The following is a 25,379-nucleotide window of genomic DNA, read 5'->3' as shown; positions in this document are numbered from 1 at the left end:
GTGGTCCAAGTTGAATGTTGAAACCTGAGCTGCTAGTTGTTTTGTGATTATGTCAACGCGTATCCATCACGTGCTCTTGTGGGAAAAGAAACTTTTTCATTCCGATTCCCGAATCCAGCCTCAGTGCTTACCTTCATCCGCTCCCCCACATCTCCCTTTCTTTTCTTCAATGGCCCATGCAGACCACTCTCGCGATCCCTGGCAAGCATCTTTCCGTCTCAAATCACAAGCTCACTAAACATGTCTCCTTCAGTCCCTGGGTAATTCTCAATGACTTCGGTGGTGCATTCGCAATGGGTGCCGTTGGTGGCGGTATCTGGTATAGCATTAAGGGTGCCCGGAATTCCCCTAGAGTGTGTGCATACGATATTCAGAAGAATTTCTTCTCACTGCTTCGTTCAGGGTGAACGGTTTGTCGGTGCCATATCATCTATGAAGGCCCGAGCACCAGTTACAGGCGGTAACTTTGGTGTATGGGGAGGAATGTTCTCAACATTCGACTGTGCTGTGAAGGGCTGGAGGCAAAAAGAGGATGCATGGAACGCTATCATATCTGGATTCATGACCGGTGGATGTCTGGCCGCTCGAAGTACGCTGTGATTCATCTTTCCCTTACAGCGACTAATCGTCCCCTTTCCTTGATATTTAGGTGGTCCAAAATCTGCTTTGGGATCTGCCATAGCGTGTGGTATTCTTCTCGGCGTGTTCGAGGGAGTTGGTGTTCTTGTATCACGAGTATTTAGTGAAGGACAACGGCCACAGATGGCCCCATGTGCGCTACCATCTTTTTCAATTCAGCTCTTGCTTATATACATGATACACAGTGCCTGCGTCGATGGCTCCCCAACAGTCAACTTCTTCATCCATCCCTGGTTTGCAGTAGATACCGTCTCGTCCATACACCACTTGTCTACACCATCTTTTATACATATAATTCTCCTGCTCTCAAAATACCGTCACTTTGATAAGGTACAGCTCAGACTTCTGACGCCCTCTTTGTTGTAGCTCGGTGGGACTCGGTTGACAATGGGGCAGTAAGGCAATTGCTAATAATTCTAATTCTTTTTGGCTATAATTGACACAAAATTTCAGGCTGACGATGGAGCGACGTCATTCCTGTCTAAAGTTCGTGTTGACTGCCACATGACGTCAAGTCTCATTTCTCGTATATATACTAGGACACCCATTCGTCCACTTCTACTTTCATTTCTTCGACTACCCACCATGACTACCAATCTTGACCCCTACACCGCGAAGGCCGAAAATAAGGATCTCACCCCCCAACAGAAGATCGAAGGTAATTCATGTCATTTGGGCGTCGAAGTATTGTGTTCATACTAAGTAGGACTGCACGAAATCGTCCAATCCGCCAAGACCGGTATGCTCACCACAAGATCTGCAGATGGCCACCTTCACTCCCGTGCCATGATGCCCTCTGCTCGTATGCTCGTGGAATTGATAATCTGAAGTGTCTTGACTCGCCCCCGTTGTAGCTTTCAGTGGTACTCAGTTGGCTCTTGCTTTTGTTGCCAACAACGCAAGCCACAAGTTTGAGGAAATTGACAACGATTCTCACGTCAACGTCAGCTTCTTCAACACTGATACCACAAGCTGGGCTTCGTAAGTTTATTATGCATCTTGGAAGTACATTGTAAAAATTCACGTCCCGCGCCAGCTATTCTGGAAGAGCTAGAGTCAGTAGAGACAAGGAAACAATCGCCAAACATTGGTCTACTGGGTGAGTTCGTTGCCTGCAGGCCGATGCGACACCGTAACTCAAATATGCATTAGTTTATCTGCTTATTTCGGTGATCTCAAGGACGGTATCCACAAAGGCGATGAAAATGATCCACGTATCTCTATAATTGAAGTGATCCCCGAAGAAATCAGGTACTGGGTGGCGACCAAGGAATCCGTAGGACGGGCTATCGATACGGCAGTCAGTGCTGTCACCAAGAACTGCGCGGCACCTGGCGAATTGAGGACTATCTCCAAGGCGGAGGTAACTATATTGGATCGGGGACAATCTTCATCTTCTGACAAATTTCTTTGTAGATTCAGCTGACACAGCGCATGCAATCGGCATCTTGAGTTCATTGTCGCATTCCTTCTAAATATGAAGTTTCGTGCATTTGGCGGTCATGTACTTTTAGTAACATATGAATCCTTAAAGTTTGCGTTGTGGCGCATATTTCAAAGTTTTTTGAAGGGAAGCAGCTTATGTCAGGACACACCTTTATACTTTTATGGCAGACAGCATTGCTCCAAGAAGGTGATTTCACGATCCGCAATCGCAGAATGAACTTGGTGAAATAGGTCGGATGGATGTAGACGTGTACAATCTTCTACAAACCAGCTGGTTGGCTAGGTTCCAGAAATTTGCCTTCATATGGTAAGCCGCATTCCCTCATTGTCGGAATTCAGAATGACACATTTAACCGTTACCTTAACCCTTAGACCCTGTTTTCTGCTCATGAGCGGTACAAATACGAAGCTTCTACACTCAGAGTGACGCCCCACTGATTATTGCCACCAAAGTCAACCCAAATGGATGTAGTGGTGTGTATAATATTCTCATAAAAGCGAGGTCTGTGCCGACCACTTCGCAGTTAACAGACGAACATTCGGAGTTCCTGGCAGCCATGTCCGTCAGTGTGGCTGCACTTCTTACTCAAGAGATACCTGAGTCTCTCTCAGGCGATGAGAAGCCTTTGGTTTCTGTTCATTCCTTCCCTCCCGAGATATTGTCGTACATCTTTCTACTCGGTCAGGAAGGAAGTCAGGGCGACTGCGCGCCGATTTTGCCGAGTAGTGATCAAGATGTTCTTGCTGGAATTCCTTTTGAGCTCACCGTTTCCAAAGTCAGTTCCTACTGGCGAGATGTTGCAATATCTACCCAACTTCTTTGGTGTCGTATCATCATTTCGGCCGACTCTTGGAGGGAGTGCGTGTATGCGTATTTGAATCGCGCGGCTGGCAGCTTGTTGGATGTACGAATTGAAGCCGCCAATAACAATGGCTGCGACCTCGATTCTAGCATTCTTGACGCTGTGTGTAGCCGTGTCCATTCCTGGCGCCGTTGCGTTATCGAATTGGAGCTGGAGGAAGAAGCTCATCCAGTTATCGCACGCCTCTGCGATGTCGCCGCTTCTAATCTCCAATATATGTCCCTTTCTCTAAGTGATTTCGAAGGTGCATCAAGGGCGCTCCACATTTTCAGGGGCGGCAGCCCAGCCCTTTCTTTCGTCCGCCTGGGTGGATTAGGCGTACGTTTTTTCCACCCACCCTTGAACGCCGCCACCACTCTTCATCTCGACCAAACGAACTTTACAACCTTTCGCTATGATTCATTTCGGCAGATGTTGATGTCTACCGAGAACCTGGTACATCTATCCGTGTATGGCGACATCATTGGAGCAGTACCCTGGCCCGAAGCCAACGAGGGCACCCTGATTCGTATGCTGTCGCTGAAATCTCTACGTATCTGTGGATTCAGTGGATATGTATACAGCGGGCTTCTGCTCAACCTCGAAGCACCCCTGCTGGACTCCCTTATCCTCAAAGGCGCAATCGATAACGATCTAGATCCTTTCCTATCCTCATCTATTTCTCCAAAATTCCCGAACCTTCGCCACCTTACATTCTGCGACTTCAATCTTTCCCTCGAAAGCCAATATACGCGGCTGTTCGCGTCGTTTCCCGCAGTGACCGAATTCACCTCGATGAACCCTGATTTTCATCCTCCCCATATGCTCAGATATCTAGCAACGCCTCTACAAATTGGCGGGGTTGCGCCCTGGCCGAATCTTCAGAGACTCAATATGATTCTTAACTTTACGGAGCAATCACTCATTAAAAATGTGGTTAAATGGCGAATCAATTCTGGTCATCCGCTGGCTAAGCTGTGCTTTCTCGCAGAGCAGGAGCATTTTTCGGATCTTTGTGACTATGAATGGTTGAATGACCACGTCGAGATGGAAGCTGTTGAGAGTTTTTGTGATCATTGGCCGAGAGATCTCAGGTTTGAAGATAAAGACGATTACATGTTGCGTTAGGTATCGATATTGTGTATAATTAGCTGCATACTTCAAGCTTGGTTTCAACTTTTGGATGTGACCGAGCTTCGGATTTGTAACGAAGGAACTGTGAATCGGAGACTGCCGGAACAATTCAATTGTGTCTGCTATTGTAATCTGTTTTTGGCCCATTAGGTAATTCAACGTCTTGTCCTCGAGTTCACTTTACCACTTCGTGGCTAACGCGTCGGTCGCGCAATGAAACGTGCCGCTGAAAAACAACTCTCCAAGGATGATGTGGAAGAGGTGCGATTTCTGCTCATTCTCGTTTCTTCATGGGTTGACTGCTTCTAGGATGTCGAGGAAACAGAAGGTCGACAAGGCTTCCAGAAAGCTGACGAGGATACGCTGGCGACAAGAAAGTGCGCCACTCTTCCGTTTTTTCAATCATCGCAATGTTGAGGCTACTTCTAGGATACGCGCTCTTCCACGACGAAGTACAGTCCCTGCAATCCCGGTGATTGCATCTCCATCGACAGACGTGTGTCCTTTTATCGCGATAATTTGTTTCTCTTTTATTCATTTTTCTTCAGAGCCCGTCTGCGCCGGTTCCTACATCGAAGTTTGGGTCCTTTTCAGGATTCGGAACACCGGGGAGCACACATTCATTCACCTTTACGCCACCAGAATCCCCAGCGTCTGGGCTAGGTGTCTCTCCACCCCCATCGCTTAATCCCTCCCCGGCGCCAGCTTTTGGAAACATGTCATCGTTCAAGGCCCAACCATTTGTACCTCCCGTTATCCCCCCACCGCCATCGAGTGCAGCGAAGACCATCGGATCCATAATTCAGAATCCAACTTTCTCCAAACCTGCTGAGGGTTTAGGTGGCCCCAGCAGTGCCGCGCAGAAGTATTACACATCATTGCGCGGCCTGAACAAGTCGTTCATAGACGCAGTGACGAAGGCCTATGCTGACGACCCACTCGCAGATTGGTCGGAAACACACTTTGAAACATACAAGAAGCATTTACTTGTATTAAAGACAGAATTTGATACTTCAGAAGCGGCGAAACAAAAAGCGAACCCCCCACCGATATTTTCCTCCACATTTGGGAAACCCCAACCGGCAACGCCTGCTGGAGAACCTACGGCGAAACCCCCTTCATCGACCCCTGCCACTACTCCCGTCGTTTTCGCTCCTCCCTCATCTTCTGCCCCCAAATCGAACGGTTTGACATTCCCCTCAAGTTCGACAGCCTTCTCAGGCGCCTCAGGTTCGGACAACAAACTTCCTTTCTCATTCTCCAAACCGGCGAATACTGATGCTGCAAATGCATCGGGGCCCTCTTTGGCCCCGTCCCCGTTCGGGATCAAAGGCTCATCTTCATCACCTTTCACATTTGGAGCCCCTTCCAATTCCAAGGATAACGGTGCGTCCAAGAGTGCAACACCAGGAAGCACTGCGCCTTCTAACTTCTTCGCAACGCCTCCTGCGTCAGCACCCTCAAATTCTGGGGCGCTTAGTGCTTTCGGAGGTTTCGGAAAGCCGTCTTCTGGTAGTATTGGTAACCCAGTCGGTTTCAACTTCGGTGCTACGCAAAAAGATTCAGATGACAAGTCTGGAGCTTCAGAGGACAAAACTGTAGACGACGCGGAGCAAGAAAGCTCAAAGCCTGATGGAGAAGAAACTGTACCGCCTCCCATGTTGTTAGCAAACAGCCCTCATGACGAGGAAGGTGAAGGAGAAGAAGACGAAGAAACGACGTACTCCATTAAAGCGAAGACTTATTGGATGAATAAAGAAGCCGGGACGTGGCAAGACATGGGTCATGGTATGTTCCATATCCGTGCTGAACAATTCATATCAACGTAAACCTTCAGGTGTCATCCGACTGAAGAAACACAAGGAAAAAGGGACGCGTCGCGTGCTTCAGCGGAACAGCAGCACCGGAAAAATCAACCTGGTCCGTTTCTTGCTTCATTCATCCGCTGTCCATGAATTCAACGCTCTCCACAGAATTTCAATATTTACGCAGGATTGAAACCGACAGTTGCGAACAAAGCTATTAGATTTGTTGGCCACGATGAGAACGGCGTTGCTCAGAGTTACTCAGTTCGAACCAAGACCGAGGACCAGTTGCATGCGTTAAGAGATGCGCTAGAAAGAGAGATTTCTTTCGTAAAGGCAAAAGATGAATAGACTGTAGTGTGTTCATCTCGATAGCACATTTCTCTTGTACAGCGAGTTTTGCCTGCTTCCAATCATACACTACCTTTACACCGACATCGCCATATCCTGCTGCGCAGACCAAGCTAATCATAGTTACTCTCAACTAACTCTTCCCAATCAGGTTTAAATGTTTACGAGACTCATTTCCCGTTGAAGTGACTCTGGGCATTATGCCAAATAGAGTTCAGGACGAAGGCTTCACTAAGGAGCATTTCAATTTCATGGTCGCCCCAGTCCTGCGTCGGAAGCGACTGCAGAAACATTATGATACCCTTTCAACGTTGAGCAAGGAAAAAAAGGCAGTGGTGAAAAAATTTTCACCTGGAAATCCATCTGTCGTAATTTATCGCTCCACTTCACCAAGAATGCTGAGCAAACATACAGGTGGAATTGAGAAAACGCATCTGGCCCTTCAGCCTGCGAGGATCAATGAGGCTTATCAAATAAATGTTATAGGTTCAACGCACCAGATACGTGTCCCACATCCGGATCGTGTTTTGCACGCTTATTTCTCGCATAAGGAGACAGTTCATCCATCGAAATGCGAACTGCATGAATTCGACACTTTGAGCTTCCAGATGAGCAAATAACGGTGCTAGATCAACATTACTATCAGTTACTAAAAATTGAATGACAAAGGAATGTTACCGTCGATTCTGGCTACAAGTTCGGCCATTCGTCGAACGCTTCTTTGTATTCCCGGTTGCGCAAATATATAATTATCCTGGATCCCATCAAGTAAACGGGAGAGACACCAAAAAGAGTCTGCTTCTATCGCATCAAGAACTTGAGAAGGGAGTAAAGAAGGGTCGAAATCCTCAGGATTGGACTCTAAATAACTCTTTTTAAGTGCAACGTGATAAAAGATGCAATCCCATTACCGATATATGCAGACAGAAAAACCTGGAAGAAGGGTGTCACGAGGTCATTTATTCCCTGCACATAGCCGCTTGCCGGGTGTCGAATGGCCCAAACGTATAGAATTCGCTCCAGACTCTGGGAAAGAGTTAGCGCCAGAGTCGGAAGATGCAACATGACATACCCGTTGAGTAGCAGCGTGCATCCAAAGCCTTACACCTGGTCGTGTTCTGGGTACATCGATCTCAATCTGGTGCCATATTTGCTGGTCCAGACCTTCTCGGTCGCGAGCAAATGCCACCTCAACAAGAGAAAGATATTCCTCGCGCTTTCGGGCAAGAGTGGTTGTACGAAGTGGGGTTGGCAAGGGAAGATAACCCTAAGAAGCGTGCAATCGAATTAAAGAGAGGATAGCTAAGGAAGATTGTGACGCACAAGAAGGAGCTGCCATGCCATGGGACGCAAATCGTCCGGAATGCCTGCCCATGCAAGTTTCCGCAATTCCGCTAAGGTTGATGTACATTGGTGTCGGAAATCACGTACGTTAGGAGAACGTACCGATATTAACGTCCTGATTCGATAGACACTCGACAAACTTGTGACGACGATTACTTCGTATCGACTTTTCCCGCATCAACTTCTCCGATTTTTCCGGAGCTTCTATATGTCCTTCCTTCGGTATTCTGGGGGATGACGGAGACCGGTTCTTCCGTGGACGATGGTGTATGCCATGAAGGGGATCTTGAAATGAAAGTGCAGATGTAAATCGGTGCAGGAAAATGAAGCTACTATCAAGCAAGGCATACCGTTTAAAATTGCATCAGTGTCTTCTCGTATTGAGCTTTTATCTACTGTGGCTTTGCCGGGGGGTGGGTTTGGCGTTTCCGGCCCAGATGCATCATACTCAAGTTCGCCCAATATCATATCGCTCTCTCCATCCGTATCCCCTAAGCCTTCGGGTGACGTTATATTGTCGTAGCTATCGTCCTGACTTGACGAATTGTATTTTTTGATGGCCTTGTCGCTGGGGGATTTCCTGACGATAGTCCAACCAGTTTTGGGCGCAGCAGGCTCCTCCGTACGGGGAGGGTATGAGCTGGAGTTTGGGGCATTGACATGGGTATACGAAAAAGCCAACGCTGACGAGGAAGAATCGGATTTGTTGTATGCAGGCTTCGGGACAGCTCTTGGAGCAGTCGTGCGCGAACCGGTAAGAGACAGAGGAGATTGTTTGGGTGATTCCGAGTCGGAAGCGCTGTCCCAAGCATCATCCTTTCCCCAGTCAAGAGATGAGAAATGGCTGGTAGGATGGATACCAATATGGGGTCGAGCAGGAGGGGATCTGGCTGTCATGATGGAGGTTAGTGTACAAGCTAGAGGAGCGTGGGAAAGTAGATAAGATAAAAGATAAGATGGCTATCATTCAGATAGCAGCTTGGATTGGAACGATCATGTCCAAGTTGGCGGAGTACTCAACTTGCGAGATTTCTGACGCGCTCATAAAGCTTGGGACTCCGCATGGAGGTTACGTGCCAGATATAAACCTGATATCCACTCTCCCGCCAGATACCACCGTCTGCGGTCCTGCTTACACTGTTCAGATGGTTCTTGCCTCTGACCAGTCCGCTCCAAAACTCTCCGCCCATTTCGTGGACACGGCTCCTGCGTCCTCTGTTATTGTCATCAATGCCCCTCCAAGTAAGATGAAATTTATAATTTCGTTTTCCCCTTGCTCACCTACATCTCTAGAACTTAAAAACGCTGTCTGGGGTGGTTTAATGACTGCCGGCGCTCAAGCTCGTTCTGCTGTCGGCGTCATTATCTCGGGTCGCTGCAGAGACATTGGCGAACATGCTAGTCTCAACTTTCCCGTATTCTCCCGTGGTCATTCCACTCTTGGTCAGTCGCCATTCACGCGCCCTTCGGCCATAGATATTCCTGTCGTGATTCAAGCGGAGGACGATTTCCCCCCTGTCACTGTGCACCCAGGGGACTGGATGATTGGGGATAAAGACGGTGTTGTCTGTGTCCCAAGGGACCGGGAATCGAAAGTCGTCGAGTTGGCAGCGAAAGGAAGGGAGGTGGATGCTAAATGCATGACTGATATTCAAGCAGGAAAAGGAATACAAGCATCTTTCAAGGCGCATAGAGGTAAATTGTAATAATATATTCCGAGTACATACAAAGTCCTGTACACCATTGTAGTGTTAAATAGAGGTTTACCCTCTCCGCTTTCCCTTGAACTTCTGTTTCGATTTGGAAGAAGCACCCACGCTTGCCTCAGCCTGCACCTGCAGAATAATACCCCGACTCAGACAAAAATCAATGTGATCGTTAAATCCTTTATTATCCGTCGTTAAGGTCTTGCCGCAAACTGGACAGTCTTGTGAGAGCTTCACTGTGGACGAAGATGAACTCGGACGCGTTATAGTGCTCCGAGGTTTGATCGATATTCGAACCGGGTCCTGAGAAGAACGCGCAGGTTCGGAGACGGGTGGCCGAGAACGGAAGGACGGCTCCACGGTCTCCTCCATGTCTCCTTCATTGGTATTCATGTCATTGTCAGTGTCGTCAAGCTCATGATATCCGGGCATAGAGTCATCCCACTGGTCTTGAGTTTTCAGCAAGTCATTGTCATGCTCAGTCTTGGGTCGTTTGTTAGAAGTGGATTGATCACCACCAGCAGACTCAAAAAACTGTTTGTAGCTCAATGATGTGTGCGTTTGCAAAGAACGCGTAAACCCACCCGTTTGATACCAGCGGTCGTGTCCGAGGTAGCGCGTAAATCCTTCAACTTTGTTACTCGCAAACCGATCAATCTCAGTTTCAACGGAAACTCAGGCAGCAGCAGCTCCTTGCCTATCTAAAAGAGAGGAGATTCTCAATATGCATGAAAAATGTCAACGATCCATACACACCTTAAACAGCTCCTCCTTCTTCATTATCCAGCGATCGAAAGACTTCGCACGAGTGAATACTATCAGGATCAGACTAGTCAATCGCTCAGGTCTGCTGGCATAATAACAAAATACCTTGATATGTATCGAGCTTGAACTTTAAGGTAATTGTCCGTCCCGTCCACCCACTGCTATTCATGTCGTCCTCCAGTTCTTGGGCAACCTCTTGAAGCTTCTGGAAAATCCTCTCTTTATCGTCTAAAGGATTGAAAGTACTAGCTCTTCACTCAGAATCTGACTTGTGAACGATAAAATCAAACGATACCGTTCTGCACCTATACTTTTTCGTTCTTCCCTCTGATGCGGCTGAACATTATTTGACGCTATACCAAGGTGGGTACGGAGGAGAAAGTGCAACCCGAACTGTTTGTCCATCAATGAGAGCATTGCCCGCTGAGAGTAGATATCGCCACAAGTCTGAAGGATCGGAACAGTCAGTTATATTCGGCCATAGACTGTAAGGTAAATGCCTGCCTTTATGCCCACAGATTCTAGCAACCGTTCGTTGACACGTCCAATGCCAGGGACCTTGCGAATTGATAAGTCATGCATGAAGGTGATGATTTCTTGGCTATCAAAAGGCAGGCGGAATTGACCGTTGGGTTTATTCTGGTAGGGATATGTACAATAAGCCTGTGGTCGTCCAAAGAGTAGGGCAATTCACTTTGTCAGAACATATCTACGGAAGAATCAGACTAGGTTGGCTTGATAAGTAAGAGACATAACGCACTTTTGCTAGCATCTTCAAAGGAGAAAGTTAGTCGATGTTTCGTCGTTACGAGAGCAGTGCAGTGTCACCTTATTAGGTGCTATGCCGGCGCTAACGGTCAATTTGGTCTCCTCAAACACCTTTCCTCGCATCTCCTGGACGCAATCATCTGGAGTGACATCGTGTTCCTTGCAATATGAAGTTATACTGGATAATCAGATCATCAAAGAGAAGAGAGTAATAACAGGACGCTTACTTCAAGTACCCTTCATCGCATCCCGCAGGACACATGTTGGGATCACATCGCTTGAAAATATCCATAACTTTCTGGGACATCTCATTGTACCGCGTGAAGTTGAGTTTGACAAGAATAAGCTCTGGACAGAGTTTCTTCGCAATGAAGCCTGGCAACAGTTTCGCTCAAGTTACATAACAAAGGCCAATATTTCTCTACCTGGCATGCCCGAGCGGACTCCATACTTCCGAGCTTCATATGATGCTGTAGTAAGTACGCCATGACCTACCTGAAGGCGATCCTCAGTCAATTGTTTCAGACAGGAGTCAAACGGCATACACCAAAAGGTTTTCCTTTGAGCTCTGGGTTGTGAAGAAGTTCTACGTTCTATATATGAAAAGTAAAGGTGATTAGTGACTGACACACACCAGCGGCTTCATAACATGTGCATACCGCATAAAATGCATCCATATCAACATGGACAATGACTTGACTCAAGTCTCGCTGTCGTTCAACCTCTTGAAGCTATTAACTGTGTGAATAAATTTGATGCGGCTTCCAAGATTGTTATCACGAACCAGGGCGTCAACACTCAACTCGACTTTGTCTAAACAGATGTTAGCCACATAGTTGGTAGTCATCGTAGGCTTGATACAACGCACGCATGTCCACTCCTTTTGACACCTCATCGCGCAGCTTCAATATCTTATTAATCCTGTTCGTAAGGTCTTGATCTTTTCGTTTCTCATTCTAGTTACCGCAGAGGATACGTTGATAAAATTCCACGGAATTAGGGAAGAATTTGGCGTGCCTCGTAAAATTTGGAGCCTTTCGAGGCCTCAGTGATAACGCGGTTGATTTCTGTTTGGTCAGCAACGAGACTGTGCTGTTTGAGAGGCTGCTCGGAAGGTTACGGGAGAGGACTGACCCTGCTTTGCCGGTGGACGGACCAGCGAGACGTTTGACGAGACTTTCAGTGGCTTGGGATGATTTCGGAGTTGGTTCGGAGGTCATGGCATCCTTCAAGGAAGCCCTTTAGGCTTTACGTCATCTGTTACTGTTACGTGTTGAGCGTGTTGATCACGGGGTTTGTGACCGACCCCCCGCAGACCCGCGTAAGACCACTAGGCCCGCCACCGTAGCGGCGGCGGGCGTAACTCGAGAGAAAGCCGACCTGATCTCCGCGCATCGGTAGTGCACGTGCAAAAACAATTTGTGCGCACTGCGAGGACATAATAGTCACATAAATATAGTATACATGGCCTCACAAGTGGTAATACATTTGGAAGACCCGATGTGTAAGTAAGATAATAGCTACCGGTACCGTTCAAGGTACCGAGCATCGTAATCCCACTCGCGGGAGTGAACGGAAGAAAGAAAGGTACCGCATGGATTTGTCGTCAAGAAATAAAGTATGATTGTAGTACTACCTCAGGTGTACCCCGTAGAATTCCGACTTCTGCAGAGATAGGCGAAACTGTGAACACATGTTGTTAGATACCACTGAATAAGACAAGGCCAAGACTTACGAGAGCTTGCTCCTTGCACTAAAAAATACCATTGAAACACCTACACAAGAGCGAGGGGCGACCAATAAGCTCCTCTTCAGGCGGCTGGTCCTGATACGCCGAAATTATGCTTTTCTCATCTAGAGAATGAGAAGGTTTAGGAGTTATAGACCTCCGTCCTTCTCCTTCTTTGCCACGGGTCCAAGGAAGGAATGCCGAGCTAGTAGTTGATAGCCAAGAATTGGACCGGGTCTGGCGATGATTTACGCGAGCCCAGCACCCCGTTTCAATTTGAGTGCTGTTGGTTCTACGACGAACAACGCACCACGTAGGATGTACTTCCATAACAACGACGGTGCCAATGGATGGGTTATATGGACCAGAGAAGTTATGAAAATGTATGGACATTTCATCGCCATTGAAGATGCTGTGAGCCGACCCCACTTCAACTCGAAAGTGGTCAGCTTTCGTAGCCAGAACGTCAATCGAGACGTAGCTCTCGTCGGGTGGGAATAGTGTAACATCGAATATGAATCGGGTTTTGTCGGGCCCAATGCAAATGGGGCGTTGGTCTTTGAGCTCCTCGCCCGCTTGGGAAAGCATGCGATCTACCAAATGATCGTAGGACGTCCGGTGCAGGGGTACGCCTTTGGCTGCCTCGAGAAAGGCGGAGGTAAACTTTCCCCCGTGCTTCCCCTCTACAGCCATCTGATTGAGTCCGCATGCAATAACCAGGGTGTGAGTAGAGGTCTGTGCATCGTGAAATCCAGATGTTTCATGACGCTGACCATGTGCGCTTTGCCATAGAGAGGTACGGAGGTCGTCAGGCGTGGCCTTGTGAGTAGAGGTCCAACGAATATGGCGGCGGTCGCGAATTTTTAGAGGAGGGGTGAAGGAGCTGTCTACGATCAACGTAATGTTATCTCCTTTGGCCTGAGATAAGTCCCGGATGAGGGCTTTCAAGGATCGATCTGAAAGACCGGCAATTCGACCCTCTGGACCCTTGGTATCATGATCGTATGGGCATAAAACCTGTACCTTGGGCGGCGTGTGTACCTTGCGCGAAGATAAGATACCGCTATACCAATCTGGTGGAGATGGCATCAAGCTGCCGTGTCCGGCGAAATAAATCAGGATGGCATCCCCTCGCTGAATAGAAGGATTGTTGACTAGGTGGCTTAGAAACGCAGTTTCAATGCCAGCCTTGGTCGCTTCTGCGTCGATAAGCAGCCGTATGTTCTCTTTCGGTACTCGAAGATCGCTCGTCAGCCAGCGATTCATCCTTCGTGCATCGGACACACAAGAGTCCAAGTCCCAAATGGAACCCGACTTGTACTTGTCGATACCGATGACAAGAACGAACATTTGACCTCCCATAGTCTGTCTGGAGATGTAGACGTTGGTCAGTACAAGGAAAGGCGGATCCAGAGAAAGGCGCACAAAGGTAACGGATAAACTCGGATCGAATAAAGAGAAACGTCAGGAGCTAACCGTAGAGGTTGGTTATAACGTAGGAAAGGAAATAATCGGGGAAGGTCGTCGAGGTCGGATTCAGAGCTTAGAGACTTCTCCACTCTTCGGAGCAGACTATTTATAAAGTGTGGGTGTGAACCAGTTGCGAAGACGGGGTAAAATTGTTCGTATTGTGTGTCAGGCATTCGGAGGTAGTGCCGGTATGCAGGGAGCATTCCAATGCACAGTTAAAGACGCCACGACCCGTGAAATTAAGTATTGGGACTTCTATTCAGAGTAAGGTAGAATCGTAGCATTGGAGCATGCCGTGAGCGGTGATCAAGTGCCCTCAAACGGAAGAAATAATCGAGGCTAACCATTAGTATATGCTGAGAAGTAGCCTTACCCTTAACACCGAAGGCTGATGAACTTTGTCGTTGAAGCTAAGGGCAAGTTTCCTATTTGAAATTCCCAAACAGGCTACATCCTCCTTGACTTGCGACCAGTAGCACTCAGCCAGGGTACTTACCCTGGAACATTCCCATATTTTCAGACCACGTAACTACACGTGTAAATCATTTCTCTGTTGCCATCGGACGCCATGAGTTCCGGAGGCCTCATATGTCAGCAATGCAAGGAGCCACTGCAAGCACGTACCTGCCTCTTTCTAACATTACCTGTCGAAACTTATAGTTATCGTTCCTAGTTGGATGCCTCTCTTGTCGATTTAGCTCCTTCTGCCTATGACATGATCGTCACCTCGGCTCCGCCTGCGCAGTCGTCTTCGCATGCGCGTCTTACCTCTGACGCCGACAAGTTGGCTGCTCTTCCTGCAGACTCGACCGTCAAATCTGCATGGCAAAAATCCAAGTCCTCTGCTCTCTCTTCTCTTTCAGCTCGTGCTCAGGGAAAACTGCCTGAAAACGGAGCACTGTCGCCACATGAATCCTTCGTGCTTTTGCAAGACAGCATGATCCGTAATATCCCCTCTTCTTCGCCTTCATCTCCGCGCCAAAAGAAAGGGCTCATGAAGGCGCGGAGTTCCCCGAGCAAGTCTCCGACGTCACCCCCGCTCAAACCTGCTCTCGATCAGTCGAACCCGTCGCCACTGTCCCACCATCTACGTTCAACTACCAGACTGTTCAATTTCCTGTCCTCACGGACAGAGATCGACCACCCTCTCTGTGCGGAGTGCACACAGATCCTACTCACCTCACTACAACGTCAGTTGGATGAAACAAAGAAAGAAAGAGATGGTTACATAGCGTTTGAGAAGGAGATTAAAAAGGAGAGGGAGCGAGAAGGACGTGGGATGACGAAAGAAGAGGCGGAGAGGAAGATTGAAAGACTACAGGGAGAAGAACGCCTTGCCATCGAACAGCTTCTAGAGGCGGAACGTGAGCGTGAGCAACTAGACGAAGAGTTGCGACTATTAGAGCTTGAAGAAAAGGATTTGGATGCCGAAGAAAACGAGTACGTCGATATTGAACTCTTGAATGACATTGAAACCTATGCGAACAGATTCTGGCGCGCTCACAACGAACAAGTCTTGTCCATAGATCAACAAACCGCGCAGCTAGCAACACTTCGTGCTGCGTACGCAGCGGATTCTGCCACTCTCGAGAAACTTGAGCGTACTAATGTGTATAACGATGCTTTCTGTATTGGCCATGACGGTGTCTTTGGGACCATTAACGGGCTACGATTAGGGAGGGTACCTGGAGTGCCAGTAAGCATCACTTCTGAATTCGCTATTCGTAACTGAGGGTATTAGGTTGAATGGGCTGAAATCAACGCGGCTTGGGGACAGACACTTCTTTTAATGTATACCATTGCTCGCAAACTCGACTACACGTTTGAGAAGTGCGCAATTTTATTACATTTCAACTTTTTGTTTCTCATTCTCGGTCAGCTATCGATTAGTACCCATGGGATCTTTTTCCCGCATTGAAAAAGCTACTGGTGACAAGTCCAATTATGAGCTCTACGGCTCTGGTGACCTCCATTTCGGCCGATTACTGCATAATCGACGGTTTGATTTAGCCATGGTCGCTTTTATCGATTGCTTGAAGCATCTCATGGATCATATCAAGTCCCAAGATCCCTCTGTGGATTTTCCTCATCAGTAAGTGCAACGTGTTTTCTGAAAGAAGCTACTAATCGTCCCTGGCAGAGTCGTCAAAGATAAGATCGGCGATGTTTCGGTCAAGCTGCAGTTTAACCAAGAGGAGACTTGGACAAGATCGCTCCGCCATGTCCTTCTTGCTCTGAAGATATGTCTGAAATGGGCCACTAATGGTGCGAATGGATAAGACATTACCTTGATTCTATAATTATATGTACCTACAATGGATATTGGATGGATATGATAGGACCATCAGAATGAGTCCCTAGATTACTTGACGCCGAGGTCGACCCGGTCGGACATTAGCGCATTAGCCGACAGCTGGCAAGGTATGACGTCTCTTTTGTTTCTATATTCACACTCTGGCTGGTCTAGTCTACCTAAGCATACTGGATTCTGCCAGACGGCAGGAGCTGCCAGTCGTAGTGATAAGCCTGATGGACCTGAATGCCTTTTTCAGACGGCCGGTTTTCACATCGCTTTACTGTCTGACAAACCGGATATGGCGCAATAGGAGGATCAGATCTTACAAATCGAAACTGCTTTGCTTTATATACTATTTGGCCTAATTCCCTCTGCTTTCCCGAGGTTCCCCTTGGCTTCTCTCTCTGCTACCCGGCGTAGAATCCGAAAGTGTAATGGGTCTACTCTATCTTGGGACGCCCTTAACATGGGATGAAGCAAAAAAGTATGCCGATCATGTTAGATATCACGGAATCACACAGTTCCTTCATACGTGGGATCGTCTGAAGGACCGACATGGAGATGAGCTTCTCTGGGGTGATGAGGTTCGTTCTTCTTCTATCCCAACTCGTGGGTATACTGACAAGGCGGCTAGGTTGAATATATGGTAGTTTCATTCGACGACGAAGCCAAGAACGCAAAACTGTCTTTACGTCAAACCGAGATTTTGGAGAAACTAGCCTCTATTGTCGATGATATCTGCTCGGACTGCGATAACGCGTAAGTTCGTAACCCAACTTTATCTCTGCTGCATTTCAATATCCAGTCTTCAGCGTTCCAGTGCCGACTTTCCATCCAGAATATGGTCGATACATGCTGGAATCTACCCCTGGTTCGCCTTACACAGGCTCAATTTCGGATCTGCTTTCTGTGGAAGGCAATATGCGCTACAGGTGGAGGCAGCCTATACTTTGCATACTCGTGCTCACATCCATCCCAGGCGGAGCCTGGCCCGTCAACACCTGAAGCCAAACGAGATTCCGTTAACATTCACCTCATTCCCTCGACTAGGCGTTCCAGGACAATTTACAGAGCCTTATTTTGATCCTTCAGACGCGGTTTCCAGTCATAGCCTTTTTCTGCCGGAGGAGATCACCAATCCCCACGCCCGCTTCCCGTCAGTGAGATGGACCGACTATTAATGCGTTATTAAACGTGGACGACTGATTGCGCTCTTAGCACTCTTACCGCCAATATCCGACGTAGGCGAGGATCCAAAGTCGCCATAAATCTACCTATCTTTTTCGACGAACACACACCGCGACCATTCATTGACCCAACAATCCCGTGGGATCGTTCAATCTACCCCGAAGACCCTGGTGCTTATTCGTATCTGCTGAGACGCGTTTTCAGACTACTGACCGTGTCTATTAGAAGCAAAAAATGGCGCCGCACTTCCTGATCATGTTTACCTGGATGCGATGGGTTTTGGAATGGGATGCTCTTGTCTTCAATTAACGTTTCAAGCTTGTAATGTCAACGAGGCAAGACGCATGTACGACGCGTTGATTCCTATTGGTCCAATTTTGGTATGTGGATCTTCTAACCGAATTCGTTTGAGAAAGTAACGAGGAAACTTTATAGTTGGCACTCACCGCTGCGAGTCCACTCTGGCGTGGCTATATTACTGATGTAGACTGTCGCTGGAATGTCATTGCCGGAAGCGTTGACGATCGCACAGAGGAAGAAAGGGGTTCGAAGGTTCGAAGCACGCTTCAAGTCTGATAATATATAGGTCCTGACTGCTAATTTTAGCCTCTGAAGAATGATCGTTACAAAATTCCGAAGTCAAGATACGACAGTGTCGACCTATATATATCCACAGATTGGGCTAACCGTCCGGAATACAACGACACATACGTACCATATGACAAGGATATATTTGATCGCTTGATGCAACATGGTGCGTTTCGTGCACAGTTTTATGTACAAGACGATGAGTAAAGACCGCGTTCCAGGCATTGATGACCTCTTATCGAAGCATATAGCGCATCTGTTTATCCGTGACCCTCTGGTCGTCTTCTCCGAAACAATCGATCAGGATGATGAGACCAGCAGCGACCATTTTGAGGTTGGTGCGACAAACATAGTGGCCCATTAAACTGATGCGTTCATTGCAGAACATCCAATCTACAAACTGGCAGACACTGCGATTCAAACCACCGCCGCCGAATTCTTCAATAGGTTGGCGAGTAGAGTTTCGAAGTATGGAGGTTCAGATGACCGACTTCGAAAATGCTGCGTTCGCGGTGTTCGTTGTTCTTCTTTCTAGGGCCATTTTGAGCTTCAACCTCAATTTCTATACACCCATATCAAAGGCATGATTCCTTCTGTCTTGGCACGACCCAGTGCTCACTTAATCTTGATCTAGGTGGACGAGAATATGTCAAGGGCTCAACGAAGGGATGCTGTTAGATCTGAAAAGTTCTTCTTCCGCAAAAACCTTTACCGTGAAGGCACCAGTGGCTACTCCTCGAGTAACGCATCTTCCGGATCTTGCACGCCATGCGACGGAGTGCCTCGCACCAAGGACAAGAAAATGCGAAACTGTTTCCCTTCAGCCCCTTTGCCCGAGAATGGGGTTCACCGTGAGCCAGTGCAAGACGAATACCGTGAGATGAATATGAATGAAATTATGAATGGCGATGTGTTAACCTTCGTTTTCCTCATCGGAGAAAATCTTACTCTTTTCCAAGGGCGAAACATTCCCAGGGTTGCTTGGCGTCATTTCCGACTACGTGGATACTCTGGAAGTCGACGAAAATGCTTTGGCTAAGATTAACCGATACCTCGATCTAGTTCGAAAACGATCAAACGGTAATGTGATGTCTATTGCTGGCGTTAACAGCGTTCTTAATGCTCCTTATAGGATCGTATGTCACGCCTGCGACGTGGATGCGAAACTTTGTTCGACAACATCCAGACTACAAGCACGACTCCGTTGTGAGCAAGGAGATCAACTATGATCTCATGAAAGCCGTGGATGAGATGTATGTGCTATTTTCATCTCGTTTGATTTGTGTCCTAATCGATGTCAGTGAGCGAGGCGTCAGGCGCGCACCGGAACTTTTACCGGACGACTACACAGGTGGTGCTAAGGATCATGGAACGATTGGTCTATAGATGCGTTAACCTATTTCCAGTAACTTTATATTCTTTGGCAAATAAAATAAATACAATATTACATAACTACTACTTTCCGTGGGAGATCCGGAAGTTACCGATAACGGACCAGCACCCGTAAACGCACGACCGTTCAGAGTTAAAGTCATCATGGCTTCACTACGTTTCCTTGCTACGGCGGCTCGACGCGCTCCTTCTAGTATTTCTTTGGGCAGGAGAGGATATGCTGTTGCAGCAGACAAAATTAGCCTGTCTTTTGTCATGCCTCACCAAGTACGTCCGTTGTTTTGGGGTCGACGCTGCCGTTGTTGAATTTTGTCCAGGCCATCTTTACCTCTGCTGACGTTGTGCAAGTGAACACTCCTTCTGCTACTGGTGACATGGGTATTTTGGCGAATCACGTTCCCACCGTTGAGCCCCTTCGTCCTGGTGTCGTGGAGGTCATCGAAGCTACTGGCGGTCCATCCAAGAAGTGGTTTGGTATGTGGTCGGGTCGTTATTACTGAGTTGTTCAGTTTCATGGTGTTTCAGTGTCTGGCGGATTCGCAACCGTTCATCCTGGTAGCAAGCTCACCATCAATGTGATTGAAGCGGCGCCGCTGGCAGACTTCTCGCCTGAGGTGCGTCCCTTGTGACAGCACCAGGAAAACATCTGACTTTTCACTAGGCCGTCCGCACGAACTTGGCCGAAGCGAAAAAGGTCATAGCTGGAAATGGTTCTGCGGAGGACAAGGCCGAAGCCCAGATTGAAGCAGACGTGTACGAGGCATTGCAGTACGCCCTGTCGAAAAAATAATGGTTTTATTCACGTCTACATGCATATCCACAAGACATAGAGGCGCATTCTGATTGTGAATATCTTTATGAACGCGGCGTGCTTAAATCAAATATATTCGAAAAAACTATTCCAACACTACTCGAGACATCAATAGCCGGGCCTATACCTCTGTGGGCTGGGAAGGGGGCGTCGCTGAGATGGATCAGGTACCTGCACAAAGGGCGCCTGATGCACAGCATTTGCTGCGAAAGGCTGGGAAGGCAAATTGTTGAGTGTGAAGACATAAGGCAAAAAAACTGGCGACCCACTATGCCCTGTTTCTGTTTGGTGTAGAAAGCAAAAAGTTCGGCAATCTGGTTCTCCATGGTCTGTCGTTCCCGATAGAGACGGCCTATTTCTTGCGTCATTCCATGGACCTCGCGCTTGAGTTCCTTCTTGAACTCCTCTACATGAGCTGTGTTGGTGCCAGCTGTGAGAAAAATGGGCATGCAGGGTGTTTATGACGCACTTTGCACATTAATTTCTGTAGCTTCTTTCATAGCATCGACAAATCGAAGTCTCTCGCCTTTGATCTCATTCGACAATTCTGGGAAATGGAAAATTTATGAGACCTTAATTAAATAAAGGACTGTGTGCCATGCCTGCCGCTATTCCTCGAAAGAAGTTTTCGTGATCCTGATTTTGACGCGTCAGGAGTTCAGCAACGCTGTCCGGGGCTTCAAGAGTATGTTCACAACCGTCGGGTAAATAATCGTGCACGGAGTAAGGCTTACTAAAGGTATTCCTGGAATTGGCGAATCCGGCCAGATTGTCGATAGATGTTTGAAGGGTATTCGTGCATGTTCTGATATCTTGCATTAATTTGAAAAGCGAACCTGGATCCTGGTCGCCTTCGACGTCGCATCCGAGGATGTGGCGGATTTGCTCCACTGCCCCGTGCACGGCCTGTATTTGAGAGGCACCATTGGTTACAAATGATTCCAGCCACTGCAACTATTCAGCGACATTGGAACAATCCATCAAGAAAAGAACTGACCGAATTCAACTCATTCAGGTATCTGACACTATCAGTCTGCTGCTGTCCTTGCAGAGCACGTTGATTCCCTTCTTCTCGCAGAAGCTCTTGAATACCTAGCAACTAAAGGAGAATAAGCCGCAAACGCGTTCACCCAAATCAAAGATAGATACCTCAGCTTTGTCATTCAGAACGGCAAGAATAGCCTCTAATTTCTCCTGTATGGCTTTGGCAGAGGCTGAATCGTCCACAGCAGCGGGCTGAGGAGTCTCCTGAGAGGCAGTCACAGGCCCAGAAGATCGCTGGTTCTGTCGTGTAGCGTCCAAAGATTCCTTGACCCCGGATAGTTCTGTATGCAGGGAACGTTGCAGAGTCTCCACCACTTGAATTAGACGCTCGATTTGAGAATTGACCGATGGGACTGAAGGACCGGCTGCCGCCATATTGGCTAGGTCGTTCGACAACGATTTTAGAAGAGTCTCTGTATGTCCGAAACATACGTTGATGTCTTGAATACGTTGGCGTGTACTAGCCAGTCCAGAGTCGACATTATCTCGTAAGCCAATGAGTTTGCTGGATATTTGTTGCAGGTCGTCTTTCAGCGGTCGTATATTATCGAAGGTGGCATCGGTAGGTTCCGTAGGAGCTTTTGCCGCGTGAAGAGATTCATCCTGGAAGATTGAGTGACCGCCGCCGTAGTAAGCATCGAAGATGGATTCGGTTTCAACAGACGATTTCCGGTGTATACGTTCCTGCGCCACAACGTCTGGCAAGGGTTTTTCAGCGCTTATGGCTTCGACACGAATACTCTGGAATTTCGATCCGTTCTTGGGTCCGCTTGAATGGCGGATTGAAGATTCATCACAGGGCTCGCGATCATTCTCCGAGATACTATGACCTGCTTGCGAAGGATTCAGGGAATTGTCCGGCAGGGCCGAAGACAAAGGAGACAGAACGTCGTGGTCAGGAAGTGCAGGCAAGGAGCGCGTAGCTGGTGAGGGGGGTAATGGATGATCTTCGGAAGGCACGTCTTGGTCATGGCCCGCAGTCGCATCTTTTTGCATGTGGCGACCTGAGATATCCTGCGAGGACAGAACGACGTCCCTGAATGGAGATACGACCGTGAGTCCAAGGGAAATCAACAAATGAAGTAATTTTGTTACCATACAGCGCTAACCCAGCTCGCTCGCTCTCGAACTGAAGTCGTAGCGAATTTCTTCGTTTCTTTGTCTCCGAATACTAGCTCAAATAGCCTCAATTCGTCTATACCATCATTCCTGGGAAGCAATATCAACTCCTCGTCTTCCAACTGAGCAGCTGTAAGGGATCGAACATCTGTGCATCCTTTTAGTGACACAGAATGAGTTTTTTGGAGCCCTTGAGGCGAGAGCCAGGACAAGGAGATAGAATCGCCTTCAAGGGTTCCTGTGCAGGTAGTCCAGACTGGAAAAGTTGTAGCATTCGAGGTAGAAATGGACACCCTAGAAAGATACAGCAGCGGTCCTGACAAAGGCGCTGGTGTCGTCGATGCGAAAGAAGACCTGCGCGAAACCAAGGATTCGGCGCGGCAAGACACAGATGGCGACCGCCTAGCAGAAAAGACATTATTTAGCCTCATTTTTCCATCCGCCTTTTTGAATAGACCCAGAAGATTTCGAAAAGACTGACGAACGGAAGGTCGGTCCTTCTTTAGTGTTGTCGGGACAGTAGGCTCTGCAGGAGTAGTAGAACCGGCCATGGCTTCGTAGCGGTTGATGAGTTGTTTCGTTGACTTTTGGCGAGAAAGAGAAGGCAAGCGAGAGCGTGAGTCCATCGTGCGAGGGCCCATCATGCTGGACGATGTTAAGCGCGTTGTTGCCTCTTGTTTATGGCGCGATCGGGAATCAAGCTCAGGCTGCCACTGCCACCACGGGCCGCTACAATTTGACAATGGATCAACTGATTCGTCACTTTCTTGAACACTTGACTAGTTCGCTGCGGGATCGGGAAAAAATCGCATTCTTCATTACTTTGAATACCGAAAATATACCTTGTAACCCTCCGAATACTTAAGTCCTACTTGGAGGGAGAGCGTCAGTGGTCAGATTTTTATCTTCCCCCGGGTACAATGTTACTCAAACTTTGTCTGCTTCTTAGTATCGCAACAGGTGTTGGCACAGACGTCGACTTCGACCGTACTTGCCGACTCTGCACCAACTGACCCTCCCTCGACTCAAACTGGCAAGACGCCAGCTTTGGGGTATGTTGCTTACCTATCTACTGGTTAAAATGCCTACGATGTGATCAAAACTTACCATGCTAGCTGGAACACCTGGAATGCGTATGGATGTGGTAAATATCTTATTATGCCTGCCTCTTCTACATTTTCGTCGATTCTTCTTCAGATATAAGCGAAACAAAGGTTCTAGCAGCCGCGAACTCGGTTATCGACTTAGGTCTCGCGGAAGTTGGCTATGAGTACATCAACATTGATGTACGAGCCTGGTCTTCTTCCTCATGAACAGTTGCTTATGCTTGTATTGTTTCCAAGGATTGCTGGTCTAAGACAACGCGCAACATCACTACCCAGAAGATTATCCCTGACTCTACCAAGTTCCCGAACGGAATCAGCAGTGTTGCTGACCAGGTTCACGCTCTTGGATTGAAAATTGGTATATATGGGTATGTATTACATGACTTCAGCTTCCACAGCTTATCAACCATTCAATTATTCTCTAGCGACGCTGGAACTGCTACGTGTTCTGGCTTTCCAGGCTCCCTGGGTATGGAGGCTATTGACGCAGCAACTTTCAGCGAGTGGGGCATCGATTACTTGAAATACGGTCGATATCTTCATTCGTACTCCACGTTCTGCAAACTGATGGATGCACAGATAACTGTAATGTCCCAGGAAATTGGAGTGACAGCTGGGTAAGTGCACAAATTCTGTTAAAGATTTCATGCGCTTACTCACATCACCTTTCAGCAACCTGAAGGCAATGATTGGTAGTACGTTGCCGTATCTTGACTTGATAAAACCTCTATTTTGATCTCTACCGCTAGTAACTCAAATACTGCTGTCAGATATCGTCAAATGGGGTAGGGTTAATCCCAATTGTGTTGTCTTCCGCTACACTAACAATGACAAAGTGGTGCATTAGCGCAGCAGTCTCGCCCGATACAGTTTGCCTTGTGTAATTGGGGAAATGCCAATGTATGGGATTGGGGAGCGCGTGTGGTAAGCATCATCATGGTGTAGTATACCGCATAGTATTTACACCTTTCAGGGACATTCATGGAGAATGTCCGGTGATTCTAGGTGATTTCGTGCCGTCGTAATCAAACCAAGGAACTGATGTGTCTTTGCCAGCGCCTCCTGGTCGTATATCACTTCAATAATCGCTACTAATGCTGCTCATTTGTCGTCAATTGGTTTTTATGCTCACAACGATATGGACATGATGGAGATAGGTATGGATTGATAATTTTGGTGAGAGGTAGACTTACTGTTTCACAGGAAATGGAGCCCTCACCACTCAAGAGCAGCGCACTCACTTTGCGGCCTGGGCATTTTTGAAAAGCCCTATTATCCTGTACCCTTCTACTCCCTTATTATTGACTAAATGCTAACTTGTTCGTAGTGGTACAGACGTGAGTAAACCTTTCTAACTGCACGAAATAATTCCCGATATCAGGTTTCTACAGTTGAGCAAACTTGACGATACTCAAGTGGCATTGATAAAGAGCGTAGAGCTTATTGCTTTCCATCAGGATATCACTAACGGCTCCTCGGCTTATCCATTCACAGCCTACACTGGAGCACCAACAACTTCGCCCCCCGAATACTACTCTGGAACTTCGTCCGCAGGCGCGCACGTTTTCATAATCAATACATCTTCGAGTACAGCGACTAAAACGTTCACGTTTTCGAATGTTCCGGAGCTAGGGCAGGCAGGGACATGGAAGATGCATGATATGTGGTCGGGCACAGATTTATCCGGGACCTACTCAACATCTTCGAGTTTCTCTGTTAATGTACAGGCGCATGATACAGTAGCATACCGTATCACGGCCGCGTAACTATTAGATTTAGGATTCTTTTACCCCTAGTGTAAACACGTGTTTTTTGAATATGCTCTGACGTAACGTG

At 47.7% G+C, this 25,379-nt stretch overlaps 13 protein-coding genes across 13 annotated transcripts; 9 read left to right on the top strand and 4 right to left on the bottom strand.

The window, feature by feature from the left end:
- Nucleotides 1-169: 169 nt before the first annotated feature.
- Nucleotides 170-883, top strand: EV420DRAFT_1619738 (mitochondrial import inner membrane translocase subunit Tim17/22; the record flags this gene model as incomplete). Its single annotated transcript, XM_060475512.1, has 5 exons — nt 170-201; nt 254-353; nt 403-589; nt 650-772; nt 825-883. 5 exons carry the CDS (start codon nt 170-172, stop codon nt 881-883), a joined length of 501 nt encoding a protein of 166 aa, XP_060333229.1.
- A 341-nt stretch (nt 884-1,224) lies between these two features.
- EV420DRAFT_1640814 (uncharacterized protein) lies at nt 1,225-2,091 on the top strand (the record flags this gene model as incomplete). The annotated part of the gene is made up of 6 exons (XM_060477145.1): nt 1,225-1,297; nt 1,346-1,441; nt 1,494-1,620; nt 1,676-1,738; nt 1,792-2,002; nt 2,056-2,091. 6 exons carry the CDS (start codon nt 1,225-1,227, stop codon nt 2,089-2,091), a joined length of 606 nt encoding a protein of 201 aa, XP_060333228.1.
- Nucleotides 2,092-2,457: 366 nt separating this feature from the next.
- Nucleotides 2,458-4,187, top strand: EV420DRAFT_194104 (uncharacterized protein). The gene is made up of 2 exons (XM_060481154.1): nt 2,458-2,559; nt 2,610-4,187. Exons 1-2 carry the CDS (start codon nt 2,548-2,550, stop codon nt 4,053-4,055), a joined length of 1,458 nt encoding a protein of 485 aa, XP_060333227.1. The 5' UTR covers nt 2,458-2,547; the 3' UTR covers nt 4,056-4,187.
- A 1-nt stretch (nt 4,188) lies between these two features.
- Nucleotides 4,189-6,317, top strand: EV420DRAFT_194167 (uncharacterized protein). Its single transcript, XM_060481155.1, has 6 exons — nt 4,189-4,322; nt 4,371-4,438; nt 4,491-4,557; nt 4,610-5,849; nt 5,899-5,981; nt 6,035-6,317. Exons 1-6 carry the CDS (start codon nt 4,275-4,277, stop codon nt 6,215-6,217), a joined length of 1,689 nt encoding a protein of 562 aa, XP_060333226.1. The 5' UTR covers nt 4,189-4,274; the 3' UTR covers nt 6,218-6,317.
- EV420DRAFT_1306151 (rab-GTPase-TBC domain-containing protein) lies at nt 6,214-8,488 on the bottom strand. The gene is made up of 9 exons (XM_060468487.1): nt 7,912-8,488; nt 7,664-7,846; nt 7,541-7,611; nt 7,290-7,484; nt 7,129-7,243; nt 6,896-7,078; nt 6,715-6,842; nt 6,569-6,664; nt 6,214-6,519 (listed from the first exon to the last, which is right to left on the bottom strand). Exons 1-9 carry the CDS (start codon nt 8,456-8,458, stop codon nt 6,388-6,390), a joined length of 1,650 nt encoding a protein of 549 aa, XP_060333225.1. The 5' UTR covers nt 8,459-8,488; the 3' UTR covers nt 6,214-6,387.
- A 51-nt stretch (nt 8,489-8,539) lies between these two features.
- EV420DRAFT_1628674 (ribonuclease E inhibitor RraA/Dimethylmenaquinone methyltransferase) lies at nt 8,540-9,325 on the top strand. The gene is made up of 2 exons (XM_060476069.1): nt 8,540-8,803; nt 8,855-9,325. The coding sequence occupies exons 1-2, from the start codon at nt 8,557-8,559 to the stop codon at nt 9,265-9,267; spliced, it is 660 nt and encodes a 219-aa protein (XP_060333224.1). The 5' UTR covers nt 8,540-8,556; the 3' UTR covers nt 9,268-9,325.
- EV420DRAFT_1531577 (uncharacterized protein) lies at nt 9,326-12,153 on the bottom strand. Its single transcript, XM_060472671.1, has 16 exons — nt 11,935-12,153; nt 11,818-11,887; nt 11,669-11,756; nt 11,585-11,613; nt 11,460-11,531; nt 11,346-11,393; nt 11,226-11,295; nt 11,028-11,175; nt 10,861-10,978; nt 10,793-10,804; nt 10,727-10,741; nt 10,537-10,671; nt 10,328-10,479; nt 10,138-10,277; nt 10,024-10,082; nt 9,326-9,968 (listed from the first exon to the last, which is right to left on the bottom strand). The coding sequence occupies exons 1-16, from the start codon at nt 12,018-12,020 to the stop codon at nt 9,813-9,815; spliced, it is 1,398 nt and encodes a 465-aa protein (XP_060333223.1). The 5' UTR covers nt 12,021-12,153; the 3' UTR covers nt 9,326-9,812.
- A 32-nt stretch (nt 12,154-12,185) lies between these two features.
- On the bottom strand, nt 12,186-14,431 carry EV420DRAFT_1531573 (uncharacterized protein). Its single transcript, XM_060472670.1, has 3 exons — nt 13,955-14,431; nt 12,536-13,898; nt 12,186-12,483 (listed from the first exon to the last, which is right to left on the bottom strand). The coding sequence occupies exons 1-2, from the start codon at nt 14,200-14,202 to the stop codon at nt 12,554-12,556; spliced, it is 1,593 nt and encodes a 530-aa protein (XP_060333222.1). The 5' UTR covers nt 14,203-14,431; the 3' UTR covers nt 12,186-12,483; nt 12,536-12,553.
- Nucleotides 14,432-16,387, top strand: EV420DRAFT_1531569 (beclin 1 protein). The gene is made up of 6 exons (XM_060472669.1): nt 14,432-14,615; nt 14,673-15,439; nt 15,488-15,695; nt 15,741-15,829; nt 15,879-16,091; nt 16,140-16,387. The coding sequence occupies exons 1-6, from the start codon at nt 14,568-14,570 to the stop codon at nt 16,276-16,278; spliced, it is 1,464 nt and encodes a 487-aa protein (XP_060333221.1). The 5' UTR covers nt 14,432-14,567; the 3' UTR covers nt 16,279-16,387.
- Nucleotides 16,388-16,427: 40 nt separating this feature from the next.
- EV420DRAFT_1531557 (glutamate-cysteine ligase catalytic subunit) lies at nt 16,428-19,532 on the top strand. The gene is made up of 14 exons (XM_060472668.1): nt 16,428-16,879; nt 16,930-17,054; nt 17,108-17,227; nt 17,275-17,451; nt 17,514-17,653; nt 17,709-17,863; nt 17,919-18,035; nt 18,090-18,237; nt 18,293-18,405; nt 18,455-18,652; nt 18,706-18,981; nt 19,031-19,151; nt 19,204-19,324; nt 19,373-19,532. Exons 1-14 carry the CDS (start codon nt 16,730-16,732, stop codon nt 19,455-19,457), a joined length of 2,046 nt encoding a protein of 681 aa, XP_060333220.1. The 5' UTR covers nt 16,428-16,729; the 3' UTR covers nt 19,458-19,532.
- A 75-nt stretch (nt 19,533-19,607) lies between these two features.
- Nucleotides 19,608-20,253, top strand: EV420DRAFT_1619731 (epsilon subunit of F1F0-ATP synthase N-terminal domain-containing protein; the record flags this gene model as incomplete). The annotated part of the gene is made up of 4 exons (XM_060475511.1): nt 19,608-19,730; nt 19,781-19,937; nt 19,989-20,077; nt 20,125-20,253. 4 exons carry the CDS (start codon nt 19,608-19,610, stop codon nt 20,251-20,253), a joined length of 498 nt encoding a protein of 165 aa, XP_060333219.1.
- Nucleotides 20,254-20,382: 129 nt separating this feature from the next.
- Nucleotides 20,383-23,093, bottom strand: EV420DRAFT_1669391 (uncharacterized protein; the record flags this gene model as incomplete). The annotated part of the gene is made up of 7 exons (XM_060479025.1): nt 22,414-23,093; nt 21,424-22,354; nt 21,272-21,373; nt 21,009-21,222; nt 20,744-20,821; nt 20,544-20,689; nt 20,383-20,487 (listed from the first exon to the last, which is right to left on the bottom strand). Exons 1-7 carry the CDS (start codon nt 23,079-23,081, stop codon nt 20,383-20,385), a joined length of 2,244 nt encoding a protein of 747 aa, XP_060333218.1. The 5' UTR covers nt 23,082-23,093.
- A 452-nt stretch (nt 23,094-23,545) lies between these two features.
- Nucleotides 23,546-25,375, top strand: EV420DRAFT_1762604 (glycoside hydrolase; the record flags this gene model as incomplete). Its single annotated transcript, XM_060480707.1, has 13 exons — nt 23,546-23,570; nt 23,635-23,723; nt 23,781-23,911; nt 23,969-24,072; nt 24,123-24,160; nt 24,216-24,238; nt 24,293-24,328; nt 24,380-24,467; nt 24,517-24,548; nt 24,600-24,700; nt 24,747-24,822; nt 24,871-24,880; nt 24,935-25,375. The coding sequence occupies 13 exons, from the start codon at nt 23,546-23,548 to the stop codon at nt 25,307-25,309; spliced, it is 1,128 nt and encodes a 375-aa protein (XP_060333217.1). The 3' UTR covers nt 25,310-25,375.
- Between the last annotated feature and the right edge of the window lie 4 nt (nt 25,376-25,379).

This window comes from Desarmillaria tabescens (genome assembly GCF_030435595.1).
Source record: "Desarmillaria tabescens strain CCBAS 213 chromosome Unknown EV420scaffold_11, whole genome shotgun sequence".
NCBI lineage: Eukaryota > Fungi > Basidiomycota > Agaricomycetes > Agaricales > Physalacriaceae > Desarmillaria > Desarmillaria tabescens.
Note: the sequence above shows the minus strand (reverse complement) of the source record. Positions and strands in the feature narration are given on the sequence as shown.